General features: G+C 42.5%; 1 protein-coding gene across 1 annotated transcript in view; it reads left to right on the forward strand.

Annotated features, from left to right (window-relative positions):
• The window catches only part of EYA2 (EYA transcriptional coactivator and phosphatase 2), a 92,968-nt gene that overhangs the window by 54,352 nt on the left and 25,637 nt on the right, over positions 1-12,979 (forward strand). The window contains exon 9 of the mRNA XM_066626510.1: positions 12,367-12,456. Within this exon, the coding sequence (XP_066482607.1) occupies positions 12,367-12,456 (90 nt within the window). The remainder of the gene's footprint in view (positions 1-12,366; positions 12,457-12,979) is intronic.

Below are 12,979 nucleotides of genomic sequence, written 5' to 3' on the forward strand. Positions count from 1 at the left end.
GAGGCATACACCGCATCATGAGCCCCTTCCTGGGCCTGATCCATCTGCATGGAGGACTTGCAACAGCATGGATGACTTGCAACATGGACTTGCACCAATTGAACTTGCGCAGGTCCAAGTTGTGCCATATGGCTGCTGGGGTTTACCCTGGGGCAAGGGAACAAATGTCACCTTACCCTGAGCAGACCTCTAGCAGCTGCAAATCCTTTCAGCATAAGGTTGCAGCATAAGCTGTGCCAGCACCATGTATCACCATGCGGCAGTTTAGACTGGATTGGGCTGTCAGTGTCAGAAATAGCAAGCTTTCACAACTGCTTGCTGAAGAACTCTGAAGACTGTAGTACTGTGAAGGGACTATAGAATTCTTGAGAATTCCAAACCATTTTGAAACCAGTTTCAATGAAGTTTACACTTGTAGCTTAGGTGCTGTTAAGATTAGGAGTTGTTAATGTATGGCAAAGATATGTATCTTCAATCACTTTCTCTGCTTCACTTCAAGTACAGAAGTGTGGTGTCAGATGTAGTCCAGTAACATTTTTTTAATGCATTATCTCATGTCTTTTACTGACATTTCGTCAGCTGACTTATCTGTAGCTGCTCATGAGCACAGACTCACAGATATTACACCTTTGCTGACTCCAAATCAATAGCAGATGGTATCCTGTAACCACCCTTAGAATTCTAAAGCAGCAGGTCTCTCTTTGTTTGTGCAAGCGGTTTTTGTTTTTACTCCTAGTGAAGGATCATTGTTAAATTGCTTGGAGCTAAACCGTCCTTAAGCACTTTAATATGGAGTGAAAGAGGCTGTGTTTGCTATTTATGAGAATGGGATGACCAACTTGGCAGCTTTGAACATTGATGTTGTGGGAAGAATATGATTTGACATCATTTTATGACTCTACCAGCTGGGCTTGTTTTATGATGGTTATAACAAGCTGGACATGCAACTAGCAAGATAGATTTATTGTCTGCCTTTGGATGGATGAGCGTGCAAAAAGATGTAAAGTGTTGTTTGTGGAATAGTAATTGACTGAAATCCTCTAACATCATCGAATGAAGCCTTCTAACATTCTGAAAAGGGGACACACGTGACATGAAGACTGAAGTTTGAGTGGCTTCAATATTGCAGCTCTTTTGTGCTCCGAAGCCATTGCTTCTGTGTAATCGGCTGGAAGAGAAATTAAAGCAGCAGTTCCCCACAATGCTTATATAAGTGCAGTTATTTGTCAGTGCCTGCCTCCCTAATCAAGATCCTTTTATGTTTATTCAGAAGGCAGTCCACTTTAGTCCTTTGCAACTGGAATGCATAGTTGTAGTTTCTTTACCTGTAGTTGCTGCCATTTCAGCATGACATCAGTGTTACAAATGAATTCCCCTTCAGTCAACTTCCTCCTTCAGCAGCAGCACTCAGAGTTGTTCAAAGAGTCTTCAAGTTGACTTTATTGAAAATCACGAGTAATAATAAAAATGGATGTATAGATGGTGTCTCAGTATCCATGGGAGATCTGTACCCAGACCCCTCCCCCAAGGATAATGAAATCCATGGATTGCGGATTGTGGATAAGGAAATCCATGGATAGCGGCAGCTATGCTCCGATAGCCACCGGAGCTGTGCTCTGGTCATTTTCAGAGGCCCTTCTGAGGGATAGGGGAAGTCTGTGTGCCTATTGGGGCATTTGGTGGGCCGCTGTGAGATACAGGAAGCTGGACTAGATGGGCCTATGGCCTGATCCAGTGGGGCTGTTTTTATGTTCTTATGTTCTTATGTTCTTATGGCCTCTAGAAGGCTGAAATGCCCATATATGTTTGAACCTAAGACTACAATCCGATTCTCACTTACCTGAGAGTAAGCCCCTTTGACTATTATGGAGATTATGTCTGAGTAGGTATGCATAGAATTGGATACTAAGCCACGTAAGATTAAATAGGGCTTTAAGATGCAATTTGAAAAACAGAGGATTTATTAAAAGCTTTCCCTAATAGTAACATTTCAGATGCAAACTAGGAGCTTTGGTCATGTAAAGGCTTCCTTACACAGTGAGTTCCAAAGAAGTAGGATTGCAATAGAAAACACTCTGCTCTTAGCCAAACTCATTTGGAACACAGCTTCCTCAACTGACTGCCCAGTCCGATCCCTTACCATGCTATAGCATGCAAGCACTACATGCTGTGGTGTGGTGGTGGTGGGGTGCACAAGGTAATTAAAAATACTCTTACTTAAACCCCCCCCCCCAGGCTGCCCAATCACCTGTGGATCTCCTCAGGCCTATGCCAGCTGTATAAGGGATGGGGTGGACATAAAAACAGGAGATAAGATCTGGTGTGCACGATTGCCACCAGACCCACCCTCTCTTTCCCTGACACACCCCAGCTCCTCCCCCAACATGCCTCGTTACTCCCCCTTCCTGAAGAAGGCCTGTAGAGCCTCCCAGAGCTGCTCCCACAGACACTTTGCCATTGTTGCTCAGAATGACTCATGCATCGTTAGGGGACACTTATACAGCATGTTGTGGTGCCTGCAGTACATACCATTCCCCCCCCCCACTACACTGCTGTGGGGTATAGTCACAAGAAAAAGGTACCATGAGAGAATGGCACTGAAAGACCATAGTGCAATGTAATTTTCCTATTACAATTAATTGCATGAGCTCATCTTGGCTTAGCCAATTGTGGCCAAGTTGGAGTAACACTAGTCACCATAGTTCTGATACTCTTTGTAGTCAGTAGGCTTCCCATGTAAATCTTGCAACATAATCCTTAATTAATTACACGTGATAAGAATTAATTCCACTGTTGAAAAACCTGTATAGATTAAAATCAAATCTCTGGACAACTGAGGTCAGCAGAGATCTGAAAGCACCAGATGTACCTTGATGTTTTTGTTCCAGGAATTTTTTGTTTTTCCTTTATGATTTTCACATAATAACAGGTGTGCTAGGCATGAAAACGTACATTGATAATGCCATGCTTTTAATGCAAGGAAGGCGGGGGACTGGCAGCAGCAGAAGAGATGCTTGGATCACAATGCTTGGAGCAAAGTTGTGATTAAATTTGAGAATGATGATCTTATTACCAACCTGAAAGAATAACTTTCTATTAAAGACTGCGCGGCCCGCTTGGAGGCAGGCTGTGCAGCATGGCCTTTCCCAGTTTGAAGAGACACTTTGCCAACAGTCTGAGGCTAAGAGGCAAAGAAGGAAGGCCCATAGCCAGGGAGACAGACCAGGGACAGACTGCACTTGCTCCCGGTGTGGAAGGGATTGTCACTCCCGGATTGGCCTTTTCAGCCACACTAGACGCTGTGCCAGAACCACCTTTCAGAGCGCGATACCATAGTCTTTCGAGACTGAAGGTTGCCAATACAAATACAAAAGACTGCGGGTCCAATCCTATTGTTGCTCAACACCAGCACTGAGCTCCAGCACCAGTGCTCAGTGTCGCAAATGTGCTGTAAGGCACATCTGCAACACACAGTGAAGAGTGAGCACCAGCGTTGGCCCAGCGCCACTCAATGCTGAGCCTTGTGCTGGATGGACACTGCCTGGAGCACGGTAAGAGCTCCAGGTTGTGGTGAGGGCCTTGTGGGCAGAGGGAGGCATTCTTGGGTGGGGGGAGGATGAAGGGTGGGTTGGGGGAACTAGGTCGGGAGGAGGTGGGACCAGCAGAGCCATGCAAAGCCCGACATGGAGGCTCTCAAGTCTCAGATTAAAATGGCTGGTGCAGATTTGTGAAGCTCCATTGTGGGACTTGGGCTTTCCCCAGGTGGACAAAAGTTCTTTTCCCCGGAGGAGACCTCTAGCAGCCCCAGCGGTGCCACTGGATGCAGCGGCATTTTGGCTGGGGATAGGATTGGGTTGTCCAGTTTTAGTTTCCTGTAAACTGTACTGTGGGTTGTATTCTAGGGACAGAATGTCGTGAGACATGACATTTGTAAGAACTCAGTGAATAGTGTACTAGCTTATGTGAATCAACGGTCTGATTTGGTGTAAGATGCATTCAGATAATCGAAGTGTTTATTGAAGTGCTTGTCAGTGCTTATCAGAACAGGCCTTATATATTTATAATGGTCATACTCGTTTTCCTTAAATTAGTACCTGATTTGAAATACTACAGAAATATTGTCAGCAGTTGTGTCGATTCATGTGTGTAGTGGCTAAATCTGTGCTTTTTTCTACTGTCTGCTATTAAGGAGTAAAAAAAACTTGTTTTATTACCTGGCAGCTAATTGTAGAGGTTCAAATCTACTTGCCTGGTTCACTAAGGTTCACGTTGCTAGGGTTCAAATCAAACACACACATTCCTCTTGAGCTCTATTAGCTAATTCAGAGTGGCATGTATTCTTTGCTTTATTTGAGAATTGGCCTAATATATATGTGCCACCCTGCTGCTGTTCCAACATCTAAGAGTTCTCCATTCCTTTGACAAACATAAGCCAAAGTGCTTAAGGACATCTGTTTATTTTATTTCTTTAATGAGAAAACCTTCCATCTTCTTCCTGGTTCAGCTGTGTTTATTTACATTTTGTTACTCATATGTGCAGGGCACTTTGGGACATTAAAAACCTGCCATGGTTACTAGCAGGCATATCCCCCCCCCTTAAGAGTAAAGGGAGCAGGAAAAGGCAGAATAAGCGCTTCCTAAGGAAAACACCATCCTTTGGAATTCTATAAAATAGATTTTCAAAACAAATATGGCCTAATTCACTCAGTAGATGGTGGATTAATTCAAGATGACTACAATTTGGGAAGGATTTTCTGAGGAAGTAGGAATTTTTTTTTTTACCTACCGGAGGCTAAATCTTGTATTTGGTGCCCTTTTAGGTTAAATAATAAAAGCATTTAGTCATTGTAGGCAATTTTAAGACTATTTCAGTCAGGCTATTATAATTTACTAGTAGAATTATGTACTGGCAGCTAGTGTTTCTGTGTTAATCAGTTTGGGAAAAAAAAAACCCTGACATTGGGGCATGTCAGACTGTATTGTGGCCTTTATGACATGACAAGACTGTTGAGAATGCAAACCACTGCGAGTAGAACACCTGTTAAACCTGAACTAACCATTATTGTAGGGCTAATTGAGATACCCAGGTCAGTTGCACATCTTTCCATCCCAGCTGGAAGTTGTCATTCAGCTCCCGTTTTTGCTGTTCTCATCCCTTTTCCTTGTCCAGTGCCTGTTTTTCATTCCATTATCATCTACAATGAAATTTTGCAGCTAACCGTTCACCAAAATCTTACCACATCCTGTCCTGCAAACACAATATTGTCTGGGAAAAGAGCCTTCTTGAACTCCCCAGCAGCACAAACTAGCTATTCCCTTCCCTATCGTCATCTCATTGGTGCTTCCTGGTACCCAGACTATTCCTGCTTTTTGCCAATGGCTCACATAGACCTCCACAATTTGTGATCCACCAAGCCAAGCACAGTCTACCAGCCAGGTATGGCTATCCTGGAGGGCCCAATAAAATTCCTGTCTTTTAACTACCTGACAGATTGCAAAAACAGAGGAGCTGTCAAGCCATGTGTACATGATACATGTATACAATTCATGATTCTGACTTTGTCCAGCCACTGGAATATTCTGGGATGCACAGTGGAGTGGACCAGGGTCTGATTCTGCCACTGAAGAAGTGTCAGTTCCATTGGTCCTTTCTCTTCCCTTTCCATTTGCTTCCACTTGCCAGTGAATTAGTTGACTAAAGTAGCCCTCTCACAAATAATCCTCTCACTTCTACCAAAGTGTTTGAGGAGGAGAGAGTCTAAAAAAACTATCCACCTTCTCCAGAGCCTTCTGAACAGTGAGCAGGTGGGGAGGAGGACAAGCCTGATCTAGTCACTTTCTTTAGGAGATTCAGGGAATTGAGAAAGTAGTGTTCCAAACCCAATGGGAAGTTGACTTCTTTGGTTGCTCCACTAAGTCCTCTCTGGCTGGAGCAGAGTGGCAGGACCAGCAGGCATGCAGACTAGTGGAATGGCACCTTTTCACCTGAATAGTTTGATTTGGGTCCTCCTTGTTTGTAACCTGCCTGCTGATTAAGTTATTATGGGTGCAATACTAACCCCTTATGTCAGTGCTTTCCAGCACTGGCATAGCGGTGCCAATGGGACGTGTGCTGCATCCTGCAGTTGGGTGGCAGTCACGGAGGCCTCCTCAAAGTAAGGGAATGTTTGTTCCCTTACCTCGGAGCTGCATTGCCCTTTTGTCAGTGCTGGAAAGCATTGACATAAGGGGTTAGGATTGTGCCCTATTCTGTATGTGACTTGCTCTTGTAATGTACAGTTCCTAAAATTACTTTCACTAAATTGAAATGAATACAGCAGAAATCATCTTGCCGTCTCTATAGTCAAAAATTAGCTTTTTCCATTGTGCTTCGGAAGTCTTACCTAACCTGAACACTACTTTAATAAGAAAAGTTAATCTTGTAAAGGGTCTCAATGTATTTAACCAAGTTCTGCCTGTATTTAAGGCTGCTAGTTGTTGATGTAATAAATTGCATTTTTATTATGAAGAATGATGGTGAATGATGATAAAAATGCTTGAGTAATACAGTTTTATATTAACATAAACAATGACTTTCGTATCTCCTTTTTAAAAAGAGAGCTGAAGCACTTGAGGATTGGTGTTGAGAAGATGCAGTTCTGGAGCTCAGACAAGTTTCAAAAATACTCATAAATATTGCTCATGTGCTAAGCCATGTTACTTTTTATAGTTTCATCAAAGCATGAAACTCAGCAACCAAAGAGTGGATAATTTATCTTCATTCAGACATGTGGCGCTCGCTCGCTCTCTCTCTCTCTCTCTCTCTCTCTCTCTCTCTCTCTCTCTCTCTCACACACACACACACACACACACACACACACACAGAACCTCCATTCTTTTTCTAGTTAATACAAGCAAACAAACTGGTCCCATTTCTAAGCGTTTCCAAGTAATTAAACCAAATTAAAACCATTAAACTTTTTCTTTAGTGACAACTTCATTATTAAGAGCTAACAGCAAAGACGTGATTTAACTTGGAAGGCCCCCAATTGAGCACTAATCTGCCTTTCACCTCTGGCTGACACCTCCAGAACATCGCCCCGCCCCCCCTTCCCTGTAGAATAGAAGACTGACAAATATGCTTAATTAATGCTTTTGTCCTGGTAGAAAAGTCATTATTTGTTCACTGCATAAGCAAGTATTTGGCAGGAGTGTAGAAAGTCTAATGTTTTAATAAAAGCGTACTTGGTGGGGGTGGGGATTTCTTTTGGACAGCAAAAAATAGAGATGTAGAAATGCATTACACAAACTTTTGGAATGTCAGATGAATTGGCACTTGGGTAAAGTGGAAGGGCACTCAATCTCTGACTGGCATACAAGCCTTAACAGTTTGCTGGTTGAGACATAAGTCTGGAACTGTGAGTGACTTGGAACTAGAAACTGAAATAAGAAAGAGTGACTTACACATGAGAGATTGCCAAAGATAAGTCAGCCTCCAACTTCCTTTTTACAATTTCACCAAGAGCTATAGAGGAGGGGGTGTCTAGGCAAAGACTCAGCCAACTAGATCGGGAGTAGCTGCAGATAGTAAAAAAAAAAAAAGGAATTGTGTACCTTAGTGCACACTTTAAAACAATTATAAGCAATATTTGGTTTTAAGAAAGTAAATGAAAAGCCACAACTTCAGGGGCCTCAAGAGTGTTTTATTTATTTATTTTAAACTGCAGGCAATGGATTTCAGTAGTTGTCAAACTCCCTCCTCCTCCGGGTTTCACACCCAGCTGTCTACCATATAGATATACAACTATCACCTCCAGCAGTGTGTAAAATTTGCAAATGCCTGTATACTTTGGGTATATATGTGCACACACTTGAAAACCCACAAGGGCACTTATTCATAGGGATGGACATACAGCATTTGCTTTTTCCTTCTCTGGTGAAAGTACAGGCATACGATGCTACTATGGTGGGTCAGGTACCATGGCAGGTCAAGTGCATTAGCCAGTGCTGCAAAAGGAGGTACTGCCATGTGTGTACCTTGCACAAACCCTGTTGTGAGGGAGATATACTGGGACCATTCCTTTTTTTTCCTTTGGAAAAAGGAACTGGGGTTGGGAGATGAGAAATATTCATGTTCAGGTTAGCATAAAGCAGATGGCTTCCCCCAAAACTTTCTTTCTGAACCATTGTTCTTGCCCTCACCCACACCTATGTTGTGAAGTGGAAAAGCCTCGAAGGAGGATCCAAGAGAAAAGATGTTTGGCAGTCAGGTAGCTTGACCCAAAGAGAGCAATATCTTATGCCAAAGTATACCTGGTGCTTTTAGTGGGACAGATTTTCACACTCAAAACTCTCAAGATTAACATTTGGGACAGACTTATAAATGTGCTTGCTGGATAGCTGAAGATTCCTGTCCCAGCTTTGCATGCATATAGTCGCAGGACCAATCTCTAGCATCTCCAGTTAAAAGCACCTTTGGTTTGAAAGGCTGAGAAAGCCCTCTGCCTTAGATCTTGGAGCACTTTGGATAGCCAGAAGAAAAGCAGAGCTGGGTTCGATGGACCATGGATTTGACTTGACACAGGCATAGCTATAAAATTAGACTATAAACATCGCCCCCACCCAATATCCATAGGAGAAAAGTTCCTGCTGCTATCTTGGATACCCAAAATTTTGGATGATAGCGAATCTTACTCAATCCTCACCCCATCACGCTTATAAATCATCTCTCTGTTTGCAAATGCTTTGCCTTACTTTTACTTTAGAATTCATTGAAAAAGGAAGGAAACAGCAAGAACCTAGACTCATAACTGCTAGAGGAACACTAGAAGAGGCAACAGTGAGAACACTAACAGGGAACCAGCTTTCTCACTGTCTGTCTGTTTCCTCTGCAGTCCACTTCCTGTTAGCATCAGGACCATCATTCAAGGGAAACAAGATGCATATACAATCTGGCTGTCTGATTTTTGGGCCTGGGCTGAAGAGTTTTGATTGGAACAAAATGTTGAGATCTTTTTTGTTTTTGTTTGAGATACTACTTATGAATTGTGCACCATCTTCCTCCCCCTTACACTTGATATAGGAAAATTCCCATGTAAATATATTTATTCAGACTGCAAAAGGTTATAAAACAAAAATCAAACTAAATTCAATAGAGACAACTTAAAACAAATTTACAAGAACATTTTGATAGAACTGCCTGTGGTGATGTAATAAATTATAAAGAGTGGTGTGTTGGGACCAGAAGAATAAGTTGAAAAGCAAAAGGAAATTAAAATAAAGAGCTCCCCAGTGCAGGTCTGGTATGAAGCTAATGGCAATGGAGCTTAAAAAGTGAACTAACAATTGCTATAGTGCCACCATAATTTTAAAATGGAGGTACTACAGAACCTTCTTGGAGAGGCAGTTTCTTGGTTGGACAAAATTGTAGAATTTACAGCCTACTGGGTTTGCACCATTGTGTGAATGATACTTTTTGTTAAATTCCAAAATCCCAGCATTGGTTTAAATAAAAAGGTTTCTAGGCCTCATGATAAAGATAAACTTGGAAACCGTATGACAAAATCGCTAAAGAATCCTAAGAAATAAAGAGCTGTTTCCACTGAGTGAAACTTAGAGGTGTTATTTTTCTCTGCTGTTGTAGAAGTGCTTCCAGAGGAGGGTGAATATTCAAATGATAGCATAGAAAGATTGATGCATATTGTCACAGTCTTCCTCATCTCCCAGGCCGATATTACACACTCCTGGTTTACTTGCCCAACGCTCCCCAGCATGTCTCCAATTTGCTCTTATGTATCCTACTAGCTCAAATGTCTCAGCATAAGAAAGCAGGGTGCAGATCCTAGGCCAAAAGGCAAATGTTGAATACAAGTTTTTGCACTAGTTCACCTGACTGGTCAGAGACAACAATGGGTGTATGAGTCCTCAGGGCAAATTGACCTACGGTAGGTGCCACTGCTCCTTCTAACAGAGTCCTCTAGCCAAGGGGAGGCTGAAGTCCTATGGGCTAATTATCCAGCCCTTACATAAGAACAGTCCCACTGGATCAGGCTATAGGCCCATCTAGTCCAGCTTCCTGTATCTCACAGTGGCCAAATGCCCCAGGGAGCACACAAGACAACAAGAGACCTGTATCCTGGTGCCCTCCCTTGCATCTAGCCCTCCCTTCTGATGTAGCCCGTTTCTAAAGTCAGGAGGTTGCACATACACATCATGGCTTGTAACCCATGATGGACTTTTCCCAAGGCTCTGGTTCGCTTCATAGGTAGTAGACTGAGTGACTTAGGCTGGACTTAGATTAATCCAATTCCTTTGTACTCACACAGTCACCAGCCTTTCAGAGTGACTGGTTTATTTAAAGAATACAATTACACAGGCCTACAAAGTTGAGGGTCAGAAAGGTTTTTCCCAAACTTTATGGTGGATTGATATGAATTTGGGGTGCCGATTCCAAATATGGCATCCATTTTGCCCTATCACATCTAGTTTTGGAGATATAGTATAGCCTCATTAGTGAATGGTTCAAGCAGCTTCCTCATGAGGAAGCCATGGTGTAGGCTTCCTCATGAGGAAGCTGCTTGAACCATTCACTAAAGAGGCTATGCCATGTCTCCCAAACTAGACATGATAGGGCAAAACGGATGCCATTTTTGGAATCGGCACCCCAAATATACCCAGGAATTGGTGTAATGTTTAAGGAAGCAAAATGTGTGTTGGCCTGTGTTATGGTTACACAATAACTTGTAAAGCATTTAAGTAATTGAGAGAATAAATACAATACACACAAAATGCTAAAACAATAAAGCTAAGGTCCTAAGCTTGTTCCTAACGCTCACTTGGATCTCTCCAACTCCTGAGCATAAGTAAAAGGTGTCTCTTCTACCTGTTGTACCACAGCTGTAACAACCAGATGTCCATAATGGAATGACACAGATCATCTCCAACTCCCCTCAGCAACAGGGTGTTTATACCTTAAACCTGCGGTTTTCAAACTCTCCCAGAGTTTGAAACCCGCAATAAGTCCTTGTGGGGGCCTATCTATTAACCAACCAGAGATTTGGACCTGCCAAAGTTTCTGGCAAATTACCTCGCCAGCTGCTGTTACTACCCATCACCACTCTGACCCCAACTGGAGATTCATAGCTGGCTCCCATTCCCAATTAGTGAGACCTTGAGGTCCAGCACATCGTCATGCCTCGCATCAAGCCGAAGTGAGACTCCTAATAATGAGCTTCTTTTCAGCCTGCTCACAAGCTCTCTTCCCATAGCTGCTGCAGATTGGCCACAGGCCTGCAAGATGGAGTCAGACTTCAGTCAGTGATTTTAACTTGCTCTTCACACATGTGATTTACCTCATGCAAGCAGTAACATGACTCTACTGAAATCTGCAGAAAGCTCCAGAAATCTGCACTATTTTGTCTTGATTTGTAAATATAGGAGAAAACCACCCTCATTCTTTCACAGTTCATATGGACAGGCAGGGAGGGAAAAATCTTTTTCCTAATAGAAAATAACAGTTCAAAGCCTCAGGTGCAGTAAAATACAGTTTACTAGACCTTCCCATCATTAGTCTGATGGGCTCAACAGCACTTCAGTAATAAAAATGTACGTGGTTGTTTTTGTAAGCTTAATCTAAAAGTACCAGAAAAGAACTTTTCCAGAATGTCTTGCCAAGAATAAATTTTGGTGTTGTTCTCACTGTGGGCTTGGCAAACACTGTGAACACAAGATGTGGGCATGTTTGAGTAACAGCATATATGCAGCACTTGTATCGAGCTTCTGATTGTTTGAAATGCTTCTCATGCATTATCATGTTGGAAACTTGATAACAACCTTGTAGGTCAGCTGTTCTCAAGCTTTCCCTGGTCATGGCACCCTTCTTTCATGGCGGCCGCTTCTTCGCAGCTCTCCCTGGTACTGCAGTCTTGGATAGTGTGATCAAAAGATGGTGACGCCCAGGAGAACTGGGAAGAGGAGGCCACTGGGGATGTCCTGCCATGCCCCTGTGAGTTTGTCACAGACCCCTCAGGCATTGCTGTGCATAGTTTGGGAACCACCGCTTAAGATAAGTGGAAATTATTATCCCCATATTGCAAATCGACAGGGCTGAAACTGAGTGGGAATAACTTGCCTAAGGCCATCAGGTGAGTTCTTGGCAGAGATGTTATTTGAAGGAGTAACTTCCTGACAATGCAGTACAGACGTTTAACAATAATGTTAAAGCAGCTCTGTACGAAATGAAATCCCTTTCCTTAGTCTGTATTGGGGACATTGCTTTCTGAATTCTTATCAATATCATCTGCTTTCCCTGCATTTCATTCCAAGAACCAATAATTACAAACAGGGAAAATAAAAAATAAAATGGCTGACTGCTTTTCTTTCTAACAGGATACAACTACTTCTGTCCGAATAGGCCTTATGATGGAAGAAATGATCTTCAACCTTGCAGATACACATCTATTCTTTAATGACTTGGAGGTAGGTAATAGTTTTGTTTAGTTTCTTATTGTCCCTTTTGCACACCTACATCAGTTATGGAAACACACATTTCTCTGTTTTTGTTAGTGAGTTAAGTTGATGCTGGTTGGAATCCATTTGAAACATGCCTGAAATTGTATTTCATATGAGTACGTTGTGAATATGGTATGGCAAAGAAGGGACAATTATCGTAACAATTTTGTGACTTTCTGTGTTTTTATGCAGTATGGCTTGAGAATTGACAAGGACATAGCCACCTATTCCTCCAGGATTCATTGTTCTATCTACCTGAAATATTTTTATTCCGCCTCTTTGTCAGACCCTTTGTCAGACCTGTCAGACCCTTTGCTTCTGCCTCTAGGGAGACCACTATGGAGCACCTGATGAGCTGCAGCTCATGTACTAGTATTAGCTCTATGCAATTCTTGTTTTCATGTCATGAGCATTAATGTAGTGGAAAAAAGCAATGGCAGATGTGCCCGTAGCACTTACTTCTGTGATACTCTTGTTCTCTAATGGCTAA

The sequence above is a fragment of the Tiliqua scincoides genome, chromosome 4, assembly GCF_035046505.1.
Source record: "Tiliqua scincoides isolate rTilSci1 chromosome 4, rTilSci1.hap2, whole genome shotgun sequence".
Lineage (NCBI taxonomy): Eukaryota > Metazoa > Chordata > Lepidosauria > Squamata > Scincidae > Tiliqua > Tiliqua scincoides.